This window comes from Syzygium oleosum, unplaced genomic scaffold (genome assembly GCF_021117445.2).
Source record: "Syzygium oleosum isolate NSW1041296 unplaced genomic scaffold, Sole_v2.1 Sole_v2.10, whole genome shotgun sequence".
NCBI lineage: Eukaryota > Viridiplantae > Streptophyta > Magnoliopsida > Myrtales > Myrtaceae > Syzygium > Syzygium oleosum.
This window is the reverse complement of record NW_026607494.1, coordinates 355,804-376,870: the sequence shown is the minus strand read 5'-3', so window position 1 is coordinate 376,870 and position 21,067 is coordinate 355,804. Positions and strand designations below refer to the sequence as shown.

The window sequence follows — 21,067 nt, the reverse complement described above, 5'->3', positions numbered from 1 at the left end:
GAATTTTATCTACACAACTAGGTAAGCTATGCCCACTTTAGTTTTTCTAATGTAATTCATTCGTTGCCACAAAGTTGCAGAACATCCTGTTACCGGCCCATCTATGTCAACCAATGTCCCACCTTCCAGAAGAATCACAGTTAAGCTTTCCCTCAAGGTGATTCAAACTCTCAGATCTCAATTCTATGCTTATTAAGAAACTGAATTTATCAAATCCCACGAGCAACAGTAGGCATTTCATGATTATTGAGAACCCAATTTAGAGCCCTCCAAGAAGCTTAAACACGAGTATCGCCTTACCCAATTGAGTTCATCCTGCCAAGGCACCCGCCTCCTGTGCAATCCACAAGCTGTAACATATGATTCCCCGCAAACAATTGATGCCTACTCTTGCCAGCAGGATTACATGAAGCGCATATAGAAGATCTCGATAGCTACCATTTCAACATTTAATCTTATTTATAAGACTATACAAAGCCACATTTAGGACCATTAGGTTCTAATATTACCACCAAGAACCAGCTCAGGGGCCTGCACATGATGGAAGTCACACAAAGTACATTATGAACCTCTCTATCTTCTAAATTAGGTGATAAAAAAATGAAAGAACAAAAATAAACTGCATCTAGTAGATTACAGCTACATCAGGAAGCAGAGCCACTTCCAAGTAAGTACCATCTGTACAGGGGAATTATTTCCAACATATATCACAAAACAACTGAACTTCGTGGAGAATTTAGATGATACTCAAGTCTGAAATTGCAGCTCGTATTATTTTCCTCTAGGCCACATTTATAACATAATAAACAAAACCTAAAAAAAATAATCACAAGATTCACTAGCCAATGATGCACTCTAATATCTCAAGATGTAGAACCCTTAGTTAAGATCCAAAGGCATATTTAGGAGGCCTGTATCGTCAGAGAATCCTTTTCACTCTCTTAGAAGGCATGCTGAAGCCAACAAGAAATCCCTAACTTTACAATTTAAGCTCTTGGATAACGTGAACGTCCCTTCTTCTTGAGGAATTCTGGAATCTCTACTGAACCACCCTCGCTAAAGGAGGACGTTGGCCGGTTGATTCCTATGGTGACCTCCCCTTGGGCAAGCTGACCTGCCTGCATTTCCAAACAGCAGAAATAAAATCAATTAAAACATGGTCAACACTCACAAGGAAAACAAGTCATTTGTTCATACTCCCGAGAGAGAGAGAGAGAGAGAGACCTGGACAAGCCTGCTGTCACTTTCTTCTTGGCGTTTGAACCCCGTTGCAATCAATGTTATGCTAACCTGATTAAGAGCAAACCAATTACAATCACCATCAGCACAAGATTCATTGTTGTAATGGGACAGTTGTAAAAAAACTGTCCAGTATATTTTGGCCCAAATCAAAATCTTATTCCTCTCTCATAGGGTGTACTTTCCCCATCTGTGCTGATTTTAAAGGACGGTGTTCAACCAAAAAGACTTGGGACACATGTTCCAAAGATGGCAAAATAAGAAACTAAGAGAGAAAAGGGACTTATTCAGAGATCATGAAGGTTTAAAGACTAGATTTACTTAAGATTGAATAGCGTAAGTGCAGTACAGTTTGCTTATTGATCAGCTACTATCTGCAACTTACTTGACCACTGAGTGATGGATCTATTACTGCACCAAATATTAAATTAGCATTTGGATCCACAAGGTCATATATCACCTCTGCAGCAGCATTTACCTGCCAAAAAAGGACACAAATACGTAAAAGCTTTAAATTATTCTCCTAAAGTAGCAGTGAAGATCCTGGCTTGCATAAGCCGTTAGAGATATAGTACAAGCTTTAAATTGTCAAACAGCCAACTGGTGGTTGGGGAGCCTGTTCAGGAATTCCAATGCCTGATGTCAAAAACTTTAGGTGGGAAAGAGAGAGGCCTCATATTTGTTTGTTTCTCCTCAAGAAAGTCTTGGAACATGGAAGATTTACCATTTGCCATGCCAATCAGAGACCCAAAGTCTAAATACATGTACATACAAGAAGATGAAACAGTCCCACAGCGCCATCACAAAAACTTCAGCACCAAACCTCATTTTCAGTGGGACCAAGTTCCATCACAATATTGAAGCTATGTGCAGTAACAGATAAGCCCTAGTGCTGCAATCTATGACCAACTGTACGCAGCACATATGAAAGAAAAAAAGATTAGTTTTTTTTTCTTGTTGATTCAAGATGCCACTAATGAAGAAATCAGTAGCACTTAGGGATTGTTTGGCAACCGGCCAAATAGTGAAAATTTTTGTTTTTTTGTTCCCAGAATCAGTTTTGGAACAGAAATCCGTTTGTTAAATTTTTCGATTCTGAGCACAAATTCTTGCAAATTTGTGTCCAGAATTAGTTTTGGTGCAGAATCAAGAATAAAAAAAAAGTAGATTCTTGATTCTGGGAACAAAAATGAGAATCAAATTTTTTTTCTTTTTCTTGATTTTTAATGTAGCTTCTAATGTCCGGCGCGAGGGCCACCTTCGCCGTATCTGGCGAGATTAAAATATTTTAATAAAAAAATGTTATTAATAAAAAAATATTTTACCGGCCATGAACAAAAAAAAAATATTTTACCAGCCATGGCCAGCGACTAGGCCATTTAAAAAACATATATTATTAATAAAATTATTTTATTGGCCATGGCAAAAAAAAAGGAAAAAAATACTTTTAATAAAAAATATTATTAATAAAAAAAATGTCAATAAAAAAAATATTTTACCGGTTATGGTCGGCGACCAGGCCATGGAAAAAAAAATAAAAAAATATTTTAATAAAAAAAATTTATTAATAAAAAAAATATTTTACCGTCCATGGTCAAAAAATAAAATAAAATATTATTAATAAAAAAAATTTTATCAGCCATGGCCAAAAAAAAAAAAAATATTTTTTAATAAAAGCATTATTAATAAAGAAATTTTTTATCGGCCATGACCAAAAGAAATAAAAAAATTATTTTTAATAAAAGTATCATTAATTAAAAAATATTTTACCGGCCATGACCAAGGAGGAGAAGAAAAAAAGAAAAGAAAGAAATATTAAAATATTTAAAATATTATTTAAATATTATTAATAAAAAGAAATTTTATGCTGTTACCAAACACATTTATGTTCTTTTGCTATTTCAGGAATAGAAATTTTGAGCCGTTACCAAACGTATTCAAATGCTCAGAATCAGTTCCCGAGCACAGTATAAAAAAGAATAATTTCTGAGCAAAATCAGTTTCCGGGCACAGAATCGTTGCCATGCGCACCCTTAGTAACAAGACATGGAATTTTACTTCTAGTTCTAAATATCACTTCTCCTCCAATGAGTCGTGAATGAGGGAGCACACATATGTGCTGCATCATCCGCGATATGCCGATACCTACCTGAGATCATCCTATGCTGTGAATTGTGATTTCCATTGTCTTTTCGATGGATGTGCTTAAATAGAAAATATGCTAGGCAAAGAGGAAGCAAGTAAAGGTCAAACTTCAGACAACCACCTACAGAAGATGGACAGAAAGTATTTTAATGTGCTTATACCTCATATAATGTGAGATCGCTGCCACCAGTTATGTTCCAAACAATTCCAGTAGCCCTTTCTATGCCGATGTCCAGTAATGGTGACTGAACAGCATTCAATGCAGCATCTTTGGCCCTGCTCTTACCTATTTAATGACAAGATATCATTGTTTACAGACTGAAAATTTCGACATTAATCATAAGTGAGTTTATGAACCAAATTTCAAACAGACAAGTTTGTCACCTCACCTCATACATCAATCTAAGATATTAGCAATCCCCAGGATAACTTTATCACAGATACCGATGCACATGCATGCTCATGAGGAGAGTGTGATTTTCTATATTAGACCAGTACGACTTCTTGAGTGACTTCTTGATTAAGTCACAGTTCAGAGTTTCTCAATGGCCAATATGCACAGAAGAATGTGATAGATCCCTTTTTGAATAAGGTGATAGTTAGATCTAATAGCTGGATTAGTAATAACTTTAAACTGAAACTTTTATGCCTTTCCTACAACTTGCAGAGTGCAGTCATGAATTATTAAGGAGAGACAGAAAATTGCCAAAGGAAACTCACACCATAAGATTAGTTCAGTCTCTTCCTCTCTCTATATATGGTTAATCAAACATTGAGGACATGTAAGCTAATTTTCATTGTTAGATTCGTAGGATTCTATAATTCACAAAAACCACCTTCTTAGTAAAGATGCAAGAATGCGGATCTGAACTTCATGGCCCACAATTACCTCCAACAATTATTACATGAACTTTATGGAATGTATTGTGTTAGAAATATCAAGGGCAAAGTGGTCTTTAGGACTCTTAGGGTTTATTGGGTTACCATTGTATAAATACGGTATTTTGCTGAATAATAAATCAACTTTTCCTTCTCTAACATGCTCTAACATTCTATCCTGATTCTTGTATATTCCAGGATCTGGCTACGAAGACGACGATTGGTAAAGGACTTGAGCAAATACCGTAGTAACTACTCTACATCATATCCATTGTCGTCTTGGTCATCCTTCTCTACACAGTCTTCAGAGATTGAATTCCAGTTTTAAATCTATTTCTAGTTTAGAGTGTGAGTCATGCCAACTTGGCAAATTACATCGTGTTAGTTATCCGCCTCGAGACATTAAACGAACAGAGTCTCCATTTTTGTTAGTTCATTCAGATGTTTGGGGTCCATGTCATGTGACTTCCAAGTTGGGTTTTAGATATTTCGTTACTTTTGTTGATGACTATTCCAGAGTTACTTGGTTATATCTAATGAAAAATCGTTCTGAGTTGTTTTCTATATTTCGCGCATTTATATCTGAAATCTTTACTCAGTTTGGTGTGCATGTTAAAGTGTTGCGTTCTGATAACGCTAAGGAGTACTTTTCTGCACCTTTTTCTGATTTTATGACACAGCATGGTATGATTCATGAATCTTCATGTCCTGATACACCACAGCAGAATGGTGTTGCTGAGAGGAAGAATAGACATTTGTTGGAAGTTACTAGATCTATGTTATTTGAGATGAAAGTCCCTAAAGTCTTTTGGTCTGATGCTGTCTTGACTGCATGCTATCTCATTAATCGCATGCCTTCCTCTGTTCTACGAGGTGGTATTCCATTTTCTACTTTGTTTCCAAATCAGCCACTATTTGCCTTACCACCTCGTGTATTTGGTTGTGTCTGTTTTGTTCGTGATCATCGACCTGGAGTATCCAAACTTGATCCCAAGGCTATTAAGTGTATGTTTCTTGGTTACTCCCGTACTCAAAAGGGTTATCATTGTTATTCTCCCTTACTGAACAAATACTTCATAAGTGCTGATGTCTCATTCTTCGAATCCACTCCATATCATGATGTTCCAATTTCTGTGTCTGAGTTGGATGAAGAATTACATGTGACTACAATTCGGTCAACTACTCCAGCTGTTTCATCTGCATCTACACAGGAACCACCTCCTCTACAGGTTTATACTCGGCGTCCTCGGGTTCATACTCCCCCTTCCTCACGTCATCGATTGCGTCATCTTCATCCCCGAGATCCACCATTAGTCGATTCTCCTCATGTGTTAGATCTTGATCTTCCAATAGCTCATCGCAAAGGTACACGTGCCTGTACACAACATTCTATCGCAAATTTTATTTCATATTCTTTTGTGTCTCCTTCTTTTCGATCATTTTTATCTACTGTTGACCAATATCCTATTCCCAAGTCTGTATCTGAGGCAGTACAAATTTCTGGGTGGAGGACAGCAATGGAAGAATAATGAAAAGCTCTACAGGTAAATCAAACTTGGGACTTGGTATCTCTTCCTTCAGGCAAAACTGCTATTGGTTGTAGATGGGTGTATGCTGTTAAAGTTAATCCCGATGGTTCTCTTGCTCGCTTAAAAGCGAGACTTGTTGCGAAAGGGTATGCTCAGATGTATGGGATTGACTATCTGGATATTTTCTCTCCTGTTGCCAAGCTTACTTCTGTTCGTATTTTGATATCTCTTGCTGCCACCTATCATTGGCCTTTATTTCAGCTTGATGTTAAGAATGCCTTTTTGCACGGTACTCTACATGAAGAAGTTTATATGGAGCAACCTCCAGGGTTTGTTGCTCAGGGGGAGTTTGGAGGAATGGTTTGCAAATTAAAAAGATCCTTGTATGGTTTGAAGCAGTCTCCTCGGGCATGGTTTGGAAGATTTTCTGAAGCTGTACTTTCTTTTGGACTGTCTAGATGTGACAATGATCACTCTTTCTTTTATAGACAGTCAAGGAAAGGCAAATTATTCTTGATTGTCTATGTGGATGATATTATTATCACGGGAGATGATTTAGTTGGTATAGATGAACTAAAGATCTATCTTCGAAACAGGTTTGAGACTAAGGACCTAAGAAAATTGAAGTATTTCTTAGGGATTGAGGTGGCACGATCCACAAAGGGTATTGTTCTGTCACAACGAAAATATGTCTTGGATTTACTCATTGAGACGGGCATGTTAGGATCCAAGCCTCTTGATTCACCCATGGAACAAGGAGTTAAACTGGTTGCCGAAGGAGGAGAGCTATTCGATAGTCCTCAGAGATATAGAAGATTGGTAGGCAAACTAAATTATCTCACAGTTACTCGACCAGACATTGCCTTTCCAGTTAGTGTGGTCAGCCAATTTCTGTCTTCTCCTCGTACTTCTCACTGGGATGCAGTAATTCGAATTTTAAGGTACTTGAAGAAGACTCCAGGGAAAGGCATTATTTATCAAAATCATGGTCATAGTAGAGTTGAAGGAGATCTCCAGATGATAGGAGATCTACTACTGGCTACTGTACATTGGTTGGAGGAAATCTAGTGTCATGGAAGAGTAAGAAACAGAGTGTTGTTGCCCGCTCCAGTGCTGAATCAGAGTATAGAGCCATGGCACAAGCAACATGTGAATTAGTGTGGATTCAAGCAGTTGCGGCCATCGAGTTAGGCTTGAAAGTTTCAATTCCTATGTCTCTATGGTGTGATAATAAGATCATAGTACATATAGCATCTAACCCGGTGTTTCATGAGAGAACAAAACACATTGAGATTGATTGTCATTTTATTCGAGAGAAGCTGCAAAGTGGAATGATTCTTCCTAGTCATGTTAGAACTGGTGAACAACTTGCAAACATTTTTACTAAATCTTTGGGTAGCGGGAGGATAGAATATATTTGTAACAAGCTGGGCATGATTAATATCTATGCTCCAGCTTGAGGGGGAGTGTTAGAAGTATCAAGGGCAAAGTAGTCTTTAGGACTCTTAGGGTTTATTGAGTTACCATTGTATAAATACGGTATTTTGCTGAATATTAAATCAACTTTTCCTTCTCTAACATATTGAAAATGCCAATTACTTTTCATATAAAGTTATCAAAAGTTGAAATAGTTAACTAACCAGACTGTCAATTAGTGAAAACTAAATCAGCTTTATTTCGGCTGCAGTCAACCGTTAGAGAGATTCTAACAATCCAAACAAAGCTATCAACACTAAATTAATTACAGTACCTAACATATCAAATCTACATTTGACATTAAGATTTTACTTGGCAATTAGTGAGGTATCTACGATACATTTAAACAATATGAGGAGATGGATGCTACAATAGCATGCAGGAAGTTTTATCACAACATCATACAATAATTATTCTGCTTTAACACCAAAATACCTGTTGCAGTTCCTATCCCCATCAATGCAGAGCCGGCATTTGCCATTATAGCTCGAACATCAGCAAAATCCACATTGACCATCCCCGGTATCTGCAAACAAGATGATATAAGATCAACTAGCACCAACAGATAAATTCAAGGAAGTAGGATACTCGAAATAGTAAGAGAACTTCCACTAGCACAATCTAGTTGATGAAACATATTAATTTTATAAAGAAAGTGCTCATTAACAGCAAATACTTAACTTATCTAACTTACTACCCAGACAAACCATGAACAAACAGTCAGACAAAAGTTACTGCAAGGTGGCTCTATCTAAAATAGTGAATGATCAGTCAGCATACCTCAAACCATAGAAGCAACTCCAGCAATAAAATACTCATTTTCCCAGTTTCTTTCTTCAGTAACAACAGCAACAGTTTTCCATGATCGTATATGCATTAAGCTACTATAATATACTGGAAAGGGTTCCTCAGAATAGAAATAAATCTCTCCTACATAATCCATATCTGCTGCTTATAAACTGGATACCTTGAGATCATTTGGCGGCGGAAATAATTAGATTTTTAAAACCTTCGTGCTATCACAGGAAATAAATTTTGAATAAAATTTTCCTCTTTCTTTCTATATCCAGAACTTCTATTTCAACAACCAAATAACAAAAGAAATGAAGGTCCAATGAGGCAAACTGATATCTCTATACCGTGATTATGTCAGAGATGCCTCGAACTCCTTGCCGTAGGATATCATCTGCCAGATTAAATGCTTCAGTCACTGGGGTAGATTGTGAAACTGCAGTTAACAATTTGTCATTCGGGATGACAATTAGTGTGTCAACGTTGTCTCTCAAAGATGCTACTCCTTCCTGGGCTTGAACGGTCCTCCTTCTTCCCTCAAAAGAAAACGGCGTTGTGACTATACCAACAGTCAGTATACCCATTGATTTTGCAATTCCTGCAATGATAGGTGCACCACCAGTCCCAGTTCCTCCCCCCATGCCAGCCTGCAAGTGGAGGTCTAAGATGATGAGAAAATAGATGGACCATGTCAATATATCAACAAGCAAGTGCATTCAACTTAAAATAGCCTGAAGTAAAATTTTCCAGACTAGAATTCATTAAATGTCCCAAAAAAATTAGCTTCCAATGACAATTTTATCCCCTATATTAGCAATCTACATACTTTAGTCCCAACAGCAGGAATGCAATAAAGAGAATGAACATTCTAAAAAGTTTGTTTTATGATAATTAGCACGCTGCATGGTCACTCTTACCAAATTATCAGTAGTCTTAGCTTACACCCTATCATTCACATGCTTATTTGAGTATGAGAACAGATCAAACTTCCAAAAGAGAAAAAAATTGCAGCTAAAACCTTTTTTTAGTCCCTGATGGTAATATCCACTAACAATAAGAAAATGCCTGCAAATTATGGAGGTCAAAGTGAAAGCATTAAACCGTAAAACAAAGAAGCATACACTAGGTGAACATCATTGTTTAATTTGATGACAGGAAAAACAGAACCTATCCTACCGTGACAAAGACCATATCTGCACCATAAAGTGCCTCCTCTATTGTTTCTTTGCTCTCTTTTGCAGCATTCATGCCAATCTCGGGGTTCCCACCAGCACCAAGACCTCTAGTAAGCTCTTGACCGATTTGTAGACGATTCTCTGATAAGACAGGTGACATTCTCATCGCTTGAACATCTGTATTGACAATCCAAAACTCCACGCCCTTCATTGCACTTTCAATCATGCGATTAACTGCGTTTGACCCACCTCCTCCCACCCCAATAACCTTGATCTTAGCTTCATTATAAGAATTTGGAGTAGGTGTATCTCTTAGGTTCTCCGTGACATTTCCACTTGAACTATCCTTCCGCGGATTACTTACGGTGTTATTTCCCTCACCCCTAAGCATTGACACTTCCGGGTGCAGATTCAGGAAAGGATCTTTACTTGGGTATGGACTGACACTGTGTGAGTTAAAAGAGCATTTAAATTGAGACGAAGAACAATTTTGGTAGGCATCCATAAGTCTACTCTTGCGGTCGGACATCCTCAGAAAATTAACTCTTCCCAACTGATTCTCGAGGGCAAATCTGTCCCCAAGATGGCCAGACATCCCCAAGGGGACCCGGGTGACAGAAGGCGCAATACGCATGGATGAACAAGAAGCCATTTCCAAATGCAGACGCAAATGATCTTACGATAAGATAAATTGTATACGTTAACAGAGTCTTTAGACTAAGACAACCCAAATCTCCAATTCCACTGCCAATATTTTCGGAAGACCTGTTTGAGAGAAATGAAAGACAATCAGAGACACAGCAAGCAGCATTAAGGGCAGAACCAGAATAATGAAAATGCACAAAGTGACTGTCCAAAAAAAACACACCAGGACCATGTCAAACGGAAAATTAGCCACTCAAGCTCAAGTATACGAAGGCCAAACGTGCAGAAAGAAAAGAACAAAAACCCTAAAGGCAATACCATAACTTCAGGGTCGAGAACACAACCTCGGACGCGACAAAACAACAACCAAAGGATGCGCGAACTACCCCAGACAAAAGAAAACAAAAAAACGTTTAGTGGGTAACGAAATTCAGCCGTATCGAAACCTGAACAATGCCAAAGAATCGAGCAAACAGAAAAGAATGCAGAACCCACATGCCCAACACAGGAGCAATGCGAGAGAATGCTAAAGGGCTTACTAATGGAGACGAGGAAGGCGAGGAATGGCGGCGAAGCGCTTGATGGGTGGTCGCCGAAACTGGAAACGAGAGAGGTTTTAGTGGTTCGGCTTTCGAGTGGGGAGGGAGGGGAGTGAGCGAGGGGACTCTCGCGGTGGGTCGCTGCGTTTGATGCTTTGCTTTAATGCTTTACCAAAATATATGTTTGGTCTGGCTTGTTTGGCTGATAACGAAGGTCTCCACACACCCACACCCGCCTCCAAAATATCCCGGCACCAAGAAGCAAGGAGCAATCCTATCAAATTATACCTGAACTACACAAAAAAAGGAGAGGACATTCTGCCGTTGTGCTGAGATTCGGGCCGGCCGGGCTGGGATTTTCGCTTGAATATGAGCCCGCCTCGAACATTGCCGGACCTAAAACTTTTGGCTCCAAGAGTCGGCTCAAAGAGAATCGACCCAGGCTGGTCCGGGTCGGTTCGAGGTAAGCTCAAATGTCATGTTTTTTCAATGGAGGGATAATAACATAAATGGTTCGTGAACTTTGTTCCAATGTACAATGTCGTTCCTAAACTTTTAATTTTATTTAATGTGGTCTCTAAATTTTGGTTTATGCTCAATCTAATCCTCGAACTATATGGAAATTTTAAATGTTGTCCCTGAACTTTAATTAATGGAATAACAATGTTCAACATATTCATATAGTATAAGGACTAAATTGAACATATACAAAAAGTTCAGGGACTACATTGAACAATTTTAAAATTGAAGGACGATATTGCACATTGGGCTATAGTTTATGGACCATATTGAATAATTTCACGAACCACATCGCACATTATTTTTGTCATTTTCCCTTTAATGATAAAAATAATTGTTAGGTCATTGATCTTTCCCAAAAATCAACAAATGAAACAAGGCACCTCGGACATATCTATGTACGAAAAAACGAGGTCATTCGAAGATAAGGGAGAGGATTTTAAAGAATGTCTCATATTAAAATGGATTAGGGGTAAATTAAAAGGGATTAGTGCTAATTAATTAATTAATTATTTATAATATCTTCCTCCTAATAAGGAGGAATTTGGAGCTATTGGTACTGGTAATACAAAAATTAATAATCTTCTTCTTTTCCACATATGTCCTTGTTTTTATCTTTAACTGCAAATACATAAAAGAAATTTGAATCCTTATGTATTGATTTCCGTTCGTTCCGTGGTTAGCATCCAAATGACATTACGATTCAATCCATCATTCATTTTTTTTTTCTCTCGTAATTATCTGAATTTCTTCCCTTTCTTTTTAATAACCTTTATCAAATGGCAAAAAAATCAATAAATTATACACCCAAATCGAATCAATAGCAACTCAGCACTTAGCCAGCACAACAGCCAATTCAACACGCTAAAATCCTCCACATCCAATACCCCTCTCAAAAACTAGGTTGCTCTCTGCGGTGGTGGTGGTCGACTCGTGGAGGTGCGATTTGAACTTTGCGGCTGGTTTTGACCGCGAGGGGTGGCGATGGCGGTGGCTTGGTTGATCGGTTGAGGTGGTCCACCCGGCATAACCGCATTTCAACCAACCGACTAATTTGCCTCTCCGGGGATGAAAACCCATGATTTGATCTGCTGGCTTGAACGCCTGGATTGTGCCGAGAAGAGAAGGTGAAGAAAAGACTGTCGGAACCGATCGGAGGAGTATTTCAGAGTGCATCCCCGTTCGATTATTATTCTTTCGGCCCGTATTGCCACATTATCGAATACAATTTCTCGGCAAAAGGACACTATAAGTGCCATAACTTGTGTACGGAGATCACTTTGGTGCCATAACTTTTTTTCGGATCACTTTGGTGCCAAGTCGGAGGAAAAACGATCACTTAAGTGTCATAAGTTTTTTTTGGATCACTTCAGTGCTAAAATTTTTGAAAAACGATCACTTAAGTGCTAAAATTTTTTAAAAACGATCATTGAAGTGCTAAAAATTTTTAAAAACGATCACTTAAGTACCAATCTCCGGTGAGCCTCCGGCGAGCCACGTCAGCTTCAGAAATTAATAAAAAAAATGCCACGTCGGATTTCCGGCGAAAAATTGTGTACGGCACCAGAGTTGGCACTTAAGTGATCGTTTTTCAAAAATTTTAGCACTAAAGTGATCCAAAAAAAACTTATGGCACCAAAGTGAACGCCGTACACAAGTTATGGCACTTGTAGTGTTCTTTTGCCCAATTTCTCTTTATCTTTCTTTGTAGTGAATTCAAATCTAATGTTATGTCCGTTATTGTAGTGTTCTAACCGAAGAGTATCTACTCTCTCGAGGAAAGCTTTAGCAAAACCAACGGAAGCTTTCGGTTGTCATCTTGCTGACCTTCTTTGGTTTGTGCTTTTGTTTCTTTGCATCTTTAGGTGCTATTGATGTATTTCAGGGCCTTCTTTCAAAAACTGGAATTTATTTAACTACTCGAGGTCTCTATTCTGTATTACTCCAGATTGGGTGCTCTTCTCCTCTGGCCTTCGTACTTGTTTTTACTATGAAGGTCCCTTATTAATGAGTTTGCCGAATCCATTAAGATGATGGCACCTACTAGGTCAGATTCAGGAGCCTCGACCTCCTCCTTCCCCAAGCTAGAATGGGAAAGGGCTCTCAAGGAATTCTAGGTTGGTGGCATCCCCGCTTCGCTTATTTTCTTCAAGAAAGAACAAAAGAAAGACCAGTAGTATCACCTCTGCTTCCTGCCCTATAACCTAAAAAGGAATCTTTCAATCTAACTAACCGAGGAAGGCCTGGAACTTACTATTGGAATTTAAAGAAAGAGCTTTTATATAAAGAAGTGGCATCAATTCATTGAATCAAGCTTTGCGTATTCTTCGGCAACGCGTACTCTTTGTCGACTCTATCTCTGTTAGTATTAAGTATTAACAGTTAATAATATAAAGACTCGATTGCAGTTCTAAAGGTTGGAGGGTTAGGCACAGGTGCACATTCCTCAACCTCAGTAGTTTCAAGCTAGGGTAGTTCCTGCTGGGGCAGCACGGGTGAGCAACCACCACACGGTGGTTGGCTATGGCTGGTGGCATGGCCATTGAGTGGAGAGGAGAGACCGTCACAAGGATTTACGTGGATTATACGACTTGGATATTTATCCGTTATAATAAGATTAATCAAGATTGTTGTTTGTTTATGGATGTTATAATTAATCTTTGGATAGATAATATTTGTTAAGAATCATAGATTGGAGGGCCAAAAAGTAAAAAAATAAAATGAAAAACTAAGTTCTCTTCAAGAAAACATATCCTTAATGGCAATTCAGTAAATAGCTGAAACTGTAAAGGGTAGAAAGGTAATAAAAAATAAGATTTTGGATCAAAACTAGCGGATAAAAGATTTGTCACAAAGATGAAAATTTGTGTTTTAGTTTGGTACTTTTGAAAGTTGGTATTAAAATTGTCATGGCAACAAAAGTTTGTGGTTTTTATTTGGTTTAGCCTTTTTCCTCAATTCTCTATTATTTATTTTCCCTTCCTTTGATTAGAATTTCCTATCAATAATAATGACTTCATGGTTGCTCGGCAGATCTCTTTTACAATTTTAGGCTTCGTTTGTTTCGCGAAAAATAAATAATTTAGAAAATATTTTCTTAAAACTAGTTGCTTATATCGCTTGAAATAATTGGTCGATAAAAAAATTTCATTATCGACAATAATTTATGTCTAAACATTTTCGTGAATGTTAAATATCTTTCATTCGTTCATTTTTGTTCATGAAGCGATTATTTTTAGGAAGATATTTCTCAAATCATTAATTTTTCGAGAAATAAAAGGAACCTTTAACAAGAAATATATTTTACGTTCACAAAATACCGGGATAAAATTAAAAGTTCCTTTTCTAAGTAAGATAGAGAGATAGACAAACAAAAGCAATGTGCATTGATCCCATAACTTGCACAACTCTTTTCGGAGTCCGGCCATTCGTCTCTCCAAAGAAGAAAATGGAACATGAACAATGTTTGGACGGATTATAAATGTAATTGCAATCACAAAGTTTATCCAATAAAGACACGAGCATTGTTAATAACAATAGGACCTAAGCAAGTCCTTAAAAGGTTTCATCTCTCGCCTTGTTCGGACCTCGGGATCCCAAGAATGTAAAATTTCTAAAGGGTATTCCTTTTTTCTGGGGAAGAAAAAGATACGGGGAGAATTGAGGACGCAGGACGTGCGGGCACCGGCATGTTAAAATAAGTAACGCATCCGTGGAGCCCACCGTTCCTGTATATCAAACGGCCAGGCCGTGAAAGCTCCAATGGGAGCGAGAGTTTAAAGGTTCGCCTGACAGACACATTAACACTTCAAGTTCCTTGATTAGCTTGCGCGACCCGTGAATTCTTATATCTGGAATTAGCGCAACAGGTAGAGAACCAATCTCTGATTGAAAAGAGATTGTATATGACCGCAAGTTCGAGTTTTGAGTTGTGTTCTTGTTGTGTTACGTTTAGATTGGTCGTGGTTGGTCACGTTCGAGTTATATTCTCTCTGAAAGGTAGACAGGGGATTGGTTCGTCATGTTCTGTGAAAGGTAGACAGGGGATGAAAGAACGAGTCTTGGTCGTTGCTCAGCAGAAGCCGGGTCCACGTTGACTCAGATTAAATGATACAAAGAGAAAGAGACTCCTCCTGACTTAAATATCTAGGCCATTGCCAACAAGCATCATCCGGTTGATCTTGGAGTGCACAAAAGAAACATTTGCTGTTAACCCTCGTTTTCCCTTGCAATGGCAGAAGCAGCTCTCTTCAGCGTAGCGTCAGAAATCATCAAGAGAGTGGGCTCTTTGATTGTGAATGAGATTGCAGAGCTCTGGGGATTGAAGGATGAGCTCAAGAAGCTAGTCGTCGTCGTCTCCACAATCCGGAATGTCCTTCTTGACGCGGAGGAGGCATACGAGAAGAACCATCAAGTCAAAAGTTGGCTCATGGAGCTGAAACAAGTCATGTACGATGCTGACGACTTGCTAGACGAGTGCACGACTGAGGCCTTGAGAAGGCAGATCTTGGTCAGCGGTGATGCAGCCGATAAGGGGGTAATCAAGAATTTCCATCTCATCTTTTCAAGCATGAAGGATTTCATTCTTGCTATCAAGACACGTCACAAGATAAAAGGCATTAGGGAAAGATTAGATCGTATTGCGGCCAATAGGAAGTTCCACTTAGCTGAGTACCCGTTTGAAACTCGGTTCGTGGTCAGGGAGAGAGAACAGACTCACTCATTTGTCCGTGCTGAGGAGGTCATAGGGAGGGATGATGATAAAATTGCAATTCTAAAGTTCCTACTGATACCTTCCAATATCCAGGAGAATGTATCCATCATTTCTATAATAGGGATAGGTGGCTTAGGGAAAACAACATTAGCACAATTGGTGTGTAACGATGAGCTGGTCAAGAAAAACTTTGAGATCCATATGTGGGTTTGCATCTCGGACGTTTTTGACGTAAAACTAATCCTAGAGAAGATGATAAAGTCCGCTACCGACAAGGATTTACCTCAAAATATGGAGATAGACCAACTGCAGAAGCTCTTCCGGAGGGAAATCGAGGGAAAGAAGTACATGCTTGTCTTGGATGACGTGTGGAATGAAATCCCTACAAAGTGGCTTGATCTGAGGGGACTCCTGATGCAAGAGGAAGCAAAATTCTAATAACAACACGCAGTAAATTGGTCGCGGATAGCGCAGGCGCGGATATCCTGTATTTTTTAGGCAGTCTTTCCAGAAACCAGTCTTGGTCTTTACTGAAACAAATGGCTTTCAGAAGACGAGCAGGAACTCAATGATCCGCACTTGAAAGAGATCGGACTAGAGATAGTAGACAAATGTTCCGGAGTCCCTCTTGCCATAAGGTCTGTTGGAAGGGTGCTATACTCCAAAACAACACTCGCCGAGTGGTCTGACTTTAAGAATAGCAAACTTGCTAAGGTGGCTCTACAAGAAGATGGCATTATTCCAATACTGAAGCTAAGTTATGATCACTTACCATCCCATCTAAAGCAGTGCTTTGCTTATTCCTCTATATTCCCAAAAGACTACAGAATTGATAGGATGGCATTGATCAACCTTTGGATGGCACAGGGATTTATCCCATCATCAGACGTGGATCCGAATAAGGAACGTTTGGGCAATGAGTATTTCATGGATTTGCTGTGGAGGTCCTTCTTTCAAGATGTTCAAGAGGATGAATTAGGCAACATAGTAAATTTCAAAATGCATGACTTAATGCATGATCTTGCTCAACTAGTTGCGGGGACAGAGTGCATGATTGTGGACTTGAGTTCAGGAAAACTTGATGAAAGGGTCCGCCACGTGTCACACAGTTCTAATTTTGATCTATCATGGACGCGGGAAACCTCTTACTCTGGAGCGGACAAACTTAGGTCCTTTCTTCTCCTAAATCAATCCCCTTTCCATAGCATGCCAAATAAGCTATTTTATGACACAGCCATAGGAAGATTTAGAGGCTTGCGTTCTTTGAGTATGAGCAATTCAGGAGTCACCATGCTGCCAATATCCATAAGCAACCTTGTCCATCTGAGATATCTCGATATATCTTGGAATCCCGACATCAAACTGCTCCCCAACACTATCACTGATCTCCTTAATTTACAGACCTTAATACTCACCAGCTGTTATAACCTTGAAAACTTGCCAACACAAATGGAAAAGTCGATCAACCTAAGACATCTTGATATTGATGGATGTGCCAATCTGAAGCAAGTGCCATGTGGATTGGGCAAGTTGCAGTCTCTTCAATCATTAGGCAAGGGTGGTATCACCATTTCCAGGCAAAGCTGTTGGCTCACAGAACTGAAGGACCTAAACAACTTGGATGGAGAGCTGAGGATCGTGGACTTAGGACATGATGATGACGCCACATTAGAATGGAAGGATGTGAACCTGAAAGACAAACAAAATCTTCAGTCCTTGATTGTGGAATGGGGTCCAGAAAGCCATGAAAACGAGGGTGTATTAAATGATGTGATGATGTTGGAGGATATAAAGGCGCTCTGGAGCCTCAAACAGTTAATGATTGAATGGTATGGAGGTGCACGGTTTCGCAAATGGATGGTGGATGATCTGATGTCATACCTCCCCAATTTAGTTAAAGTTCGGCTGGACAGTTGTTTTAGGTGCCAACATTTGCCACCACTGCATCAGCTTGCTTATCTTAAGGACCTCTATCTTGGAGATTTGAGTAACATAGAGTGCATAATAGAATGTGAAGGGGTTGCTGAAGTCAGACCATCAGGGTGTGATTTCTTCCCAGTGCTTGCACAGCTCTGGATTGTCAACATGCCCAACTTGAAGAAATGGTGGCGAAAGGAAGAGGCCAGCAAGGAGTTGCTTCCGTCAATTCCTCACCTTTCTTACCTGGTGATCTTGGATTGCCCCAATTTGTTGTCTATGCCACTACTGCCGAGTCTGGAAAAACTAGACGTTTACGGAGTCAACGAAAAACTATTGTCCCCACAGTCATCAACAGCAGAATCATCTTCCTCCCTTTGCAGATTGAAGAAACTTCGTATTGGCAAAGTCCTTAAAATGGAATCTCTATCGGGGAAATGGCTGCAAAATCTCACTTCTCTTGAGTTCATGTGGATATCAGATTGCCCAAAATTAATGTCTCTGTCCCAAGGACTGTCACATCTCTCTTCGCTTGAGATACTGGGTATTAGCAACTGCAAAGACATTGATTTTAAAGAGGTTGATAGTGGCAGCAGTATGCAATCAAAAGGCTTTCTGAATCTACGTTCTATGACAATTAAAGAAGCAGCAAAACCAGATTGCCTACCACAAAGGCTCGAACAGTTCCCAAATCTAGAAAAGCTTGAGATTGAAAGCTGCAGTGGCTTGGTTAGCCTACCTGAATCGATAGGCAACCTCCAGTCTCTACAACGTATACGAATTTTCGATTGCCGGAAATTAATTTCTTTGCCGACTCCAGTGAGTTCTCTCACTGGTTTGCAAGAGTTGGAGCTTTCTGGTTGTCCCATAGTGATGGCAAAGATGCCAAGGAGAGAGTGTATAAGATTGGCATAAGATTGCTCATGCTCACAATATTATATGCGGTGGATTGGTTCAAGCGAGCGAGTTATAAGAAATCGAGATTTCTTGCAGCTCAAAATTGCGTTCTATTTCAGTCTTTGAACTTCTAGTAATTGCCTGTGATAACTTATAAGTACCCTGTTTCCTTCATTTGTATTCTTATCTTTCAGGTCATTTCCGACAATTATCATTTTTTATGTTACAAAATTTCTAAAATAGAGTGACTAGGCGTAAATTCATATATTTATTGTATGCATGGTGTTGCATGTTGTCAATTAATTTAGTGTTTATTCTCCCTTTTGGAAATATGACATAAACTATTACTTAGAGAAGTATACACTCCATGAAAATTTAACCAATATACGCATAAGATATAGCTTTGTGTATTAACAGATAAGCTCTATCATTCTAACACACATTGGAAGAATCGTTCTTTTGAATGGAAAGGAAAAACAGATAGGATCCCAATTGTTAGATCGGATTGGTAGAATTAGAATATTTCAAAATCAATTACTTACGAAGAATTCCATCTCAGAAAGTCAGGTCTTTAAATCCTGATCATTCTATTTTTAGGTAGGATGTCCGTCCAAATGAACCAAATTAGATCTACTGAACTATGTTTTCCTGTTTTCATGTAATTTTTTTTGCATATAATTTATCGTTAGATATTAGTTAACTAATGCTATTATCAATCAACTTTTCTTATTTATGCTAACACTCAATTTTCCTTCCTGAATAAGCTTTGAAGTGCTCCATCAATTTTCCTTTCTTAAATCATTTTTTCGTTCTCGATTTGAGTAAATTCATGGTTTTCAAATGGAGAAGCCAATTCTACTTTTCTCAAAACTAAGTGATAGTTATTGCTTCACCAAAATAAGAAAAGAAAATTTTAGATAACTGATGAACTTTCAATGCATTTCTACACTGAAGTATTCACTAAGCAGCTAATTGCATGAAAAGCTGACCTTTCTCGCGAGAAATCCTCTTCAATGACAGTGGAACTCTCGTTCCAAGTCCAACAGCATGTCACATATCATCAGAAGTCAAAGACCAAAAGTGACTCATTTTTTTTGGTCCTCGATCCTCATAGCAGTTTTTTGTTTTTGGCCAGCATCCTCATAGCAGTTATTGTTGGCTTAGCCAACAATAACTGCTTTCTGTGGGAAAGTACTGTGAAACAAAGAAGGGCTTCCAAGGAGAACTTTGTAATTGAGGGATTGTAAATCACGGGAACAAGATTTTTTAGACCAAAAAAGAGAACGAAAAAAGTAAATCACAAGAAGTAGATACGCCAGAGTAGATCCACTCAAGAAAGGGTATTTCAATCTGTTCCATTAGCGGCTGGGTAAATTAGTCAAATAGCATCACCCGGAGATATATGAGGATAGATACAGATGACATTGGTTCAAAGAAATTAACAGCATGGGCATGGCAGTAAATATTGTGAAAAAAACAAAAGAAGAAGGACGAAGAAGCAGAAGGGTGGGGACTCAACATTGGAAGTGCACTCTGTTTATCTATTAACAGATTAGTGCCACCAAAAAAATTAGATCGACATTAAGCCTAGCCAAGGAAACCAACCAGACGCATGAGTTGACACCAGAAATGAGTAATTCAAAGACATTCTCAATGAAGATATGAACACTTTTTTTTTCTTTTTTATTGCTTCTTCCTACAACGAAGATTGGACGTGGCTATTGCTTGAATTGACTTTTTACTTTTTACTTTTTGCTTACTAAAACCTTACAGTTAGTGCTTTTTGACTCTTTATAAACCGAAAACACTTGAAACTTTCACAAAATGCAAATGTTTGATATGTAGGTTGACAAATGATATCATCGTAATCTTTTGAAATTTAAATAATATTTTAATTTGTTGGGAAGAAACAAAGTACTTTTTGTTTTCAATTAAGCTGAAACAACAGATGATCTGGCCAAAAAGCTTTAACTCAACTTTTTATCATCCAAGCTAAATGTTATTACCAAGAACGAACTCATGGAAACCAGTTACAACTACCACAATGCATAGAAACTACAAGTCAAAAAGCTGAGTACATACAATACTACCATTACAACTGTTGCGGATCCTTAGCAGATTTTTAGGATTTAGATTTTTACCTATTTCAGTTAGGATTTGTTTTTAAAATTCTTCTTATCATTAGGGATAAATATCTTATTTATTTTCCTTGTATTTTGGGATCTTATTGTTTTTCTGTTCCTAGAGATAAGCTTCTATAGCTTATAAATTTGTAAGTAGCGATTCAATCAATAACATAGTTTGGCTAGTCTTTTCTCCTTCAACCAACTCAACATGGTATCAGAGCGTGGTTGTTCTGATCTGTAAAGTTGAGAAAAAACCATGGTAAAGACTGCCAGGACACGGGGAAGCAGAGGAGCAGACTCGGATGGTTCTACGATCATCTCGTCCTCCTCTACAATTGCTCCCACTCCCTTTCCTTGATCAATCCCTCTCCTCTCCTCAAATTACCTCACTCAAATTAAATGGAAAAAACTTCCTCTCTTGGTCTCGGTCAGTCCTAATGATCGTTAAAGGAAGGGGTTGTTACGAGTTATTAAG

The 21,067-nt window shown here is 38.5% G+C and overlaps 3 protein-coding genes across 3 annotated transcripts; 2 read left to right on the top strand and 1 right to left on the bottom strand.

The window, feature by feature from the left end:
- Positions 1–601: 601 nt before the first annotated feature.
- Positions 602–10,651, bottom strand: LOC115692423 (cell division protein FtsZ homolog 2-1, chloroplastic-like). The gene is made up of 8 exons (XM_030619266.2): positions 10,420–10,651; positions 9,237–10,000; positions 8,408–8,707; positions 7,704–7,794; positions 3,546–3,670; positions 1,625–1,717; positions 1,225–1,290; positions 602–1,118 (listed from the first exon to the last, which is right to left on the bottom strand). Exons 2-8 carry the CDS (start codon positions 9,885–9,887, stop codon positions 987–989), a joined length of 1,458 nt encoding a protein of 485 aa, XP_030475126.2. The 5' UTR covers positions 9,888–10,000; positions 10,420–10,651; the 3' UTR covers positions 602–986.
- Positions 10,652–15,169: 4,518 nt separating this feature from the next.
- LOC115692431 (putative disease resistance protein RGA3) lies at positions 15,170–16,090 on the top strand. Its single transcript, XM_030619270.2, has one exon. It carries the CDS (start codon positions 15,170–15,172, stop codon positions 16,088–16,090), a length of 921 nt encoding a protein of 306 aa, XP_030475130.2.
- Positions 16,091–16,489: 399 nt separating this feature from the next.
- LOC130139062 (putative disease resistance protein RGA4) lies at positions 16,490–18,484 on the top strand. Its single transcript, XM_056315286.1, has one exon. The coding sequence runs from the start codon at positions 16,490–16,492 to the stop codon at positions 18,482–18,484; it is 1,995 nt and encodes a 664-aa protein (XP_056171261.1).
- Positions 18,485–21,067: the final 2,583 nt, after the last annotated feature.

Bases quoted from the DNA above. Each gene is read 5' to 3' on its own strand.
- LOC130139062 (XM_056315286.1), top strand. From the start codon at position 16,490: ATGGCATTGATCAACCTTTGGATGGCACAGGGATTTATCCCATCATCA.
- LOC115692423 (XM_030619266.2), bottom strand. From the start codon at position 9,887: ATGGCTTCTTGTTCATCCATGCGTATTGCGCCTTCTGTCACCCGGGTC. The intron at 1,291-1,624 runs GTAAGTTGCAGA...GCTCTTAATCAG, and splicing joins ATCCATCACTCAGTGGTCAA to GTTAGCATAACATTGATTGC. The intron at 1,119-1,224 runs GTCTCTCTCTCT...TTGGAAATGCAG, and splicing joins GTGACAGCAGGCTTGTCCAG to GCAGGTCAGCTTGCCCAAGG.
- LOC115692431 (XM_030619270.2), top strand. From the start codon at position 15,170: ATGGCAGAAGCAGCTCTCTTCAGCGTAGCGTCAGAAATCATCAAGAGA.